The sequence below is a fragment of the Acyrthosiphon pisum genome, chromosome A1, assembly GCF_005508785.2.
Source record: "Acyrthosiphon pisum isolate AL4f chromosome A1, pea_aphid_22Mar2018_4r6ur, whole genome shotgun sequence".
In the NCBI taxonomy this organism is placed as follows: Eukaryota; Metazoa; Arthropoda; class Insecta; order Hemiptera; family Aphididae; genus Acyrthosiphon; species Acyrthosiphon pisum.
In genome coordinates this window covers 145,323,704-145,324,484 of record NC_042494.1, presented here as the reverse complement: position 1 = coordinate 145,324,484, position 781 = coordinate 145,323,704, and the positions used below count along the sequence as shown (strand labels likewise).

General features: G+C 26.8%; 1 protein-coding gene across 1 annotated transcript in view; it reads right to left on the bottom strand.

Moving 5' to 3' along the window:
* The window catches only part of LOC115033573, a 6,493-nt gene extending 5,963 nt beyond the window's left edge, over positions 1–530 (bottom strand). Inside the window, exons 1-2 of the mRNA XM_029486375.1 lie at positions 284–530; positions 9–211 (exon numbers count right to left, since the gene is read on the bottom strand). Of these exons, the coding sequence (XP_029342235.1) occupies positions 9–211; positions 284–382 (302 nt within the window). The 5' untranslated portion in view covers positions 383–530. The remainder of the gene's footprint in view (positions 1–8; positions 212–283) is intronic.
* Between the last annotated feature and the right edge of the window lie 251 nt (positions 531–781).

The following is a 781-nucleotide window of genomic DNA, read 5'->3' as shown; positions in this document are numbered from 1 at the left end:
TGACATACTTAGCCTTCAAGAATGTTTCACACTCTTCATTATTATACACATTTCTTTCCATGAAAATGTTCAAAGGTAACTGAATAGCTTTAGGATAAGCTTGACATAAACGAATTAAAAGTGGACCAATTACATTAATTAGAGGAGAATCCAAGCAACCTAAAATCTGATTTATCCATTGCAGAAACATATACTCTGGAACATTTTGATTCTAAACATACAACCAATAATTATATAATTTAATACTATTCATTCAATGCGCAAGTTAGAAAATATAAAATACTTCTGAAACGAATGTTTCTTTTAATGAACAGTCAGATAGATTTTCAAACTGCAATATTATAGGAAAAAATTCTGATGCTTTTTTAGAACCATATTTCATTGCTTTTAAAACAGATTCTATAAACAATATATATTTCTGATGGTCTTCAGTGTTTTCTGTAAGTATACAATATAACTATAAACGTGTAGATGGTTTATTAGACACAAATAATGTTTTCTTTGCATTAATAGTTTGTTAAAAAATAAAATTGTATAAAATATGATGAACACCTTATATTTATGTTTGTAAGTTATGTTAATTGAGCAATTATGTCTATATACAATAAACTAATGATAAATATCAAGTTGAAATATTTAATTTATTTAAATAAATACAGATTATAGACTAGCTAATGGTTTAAATAAAATAAATTATTTTAATCATAATGTTACTAATACATAAGCGTGTATACGGTGGGTGCCTAGGGTGCCTGGGCTGCCCCTGCAATTTTCGAAAGGC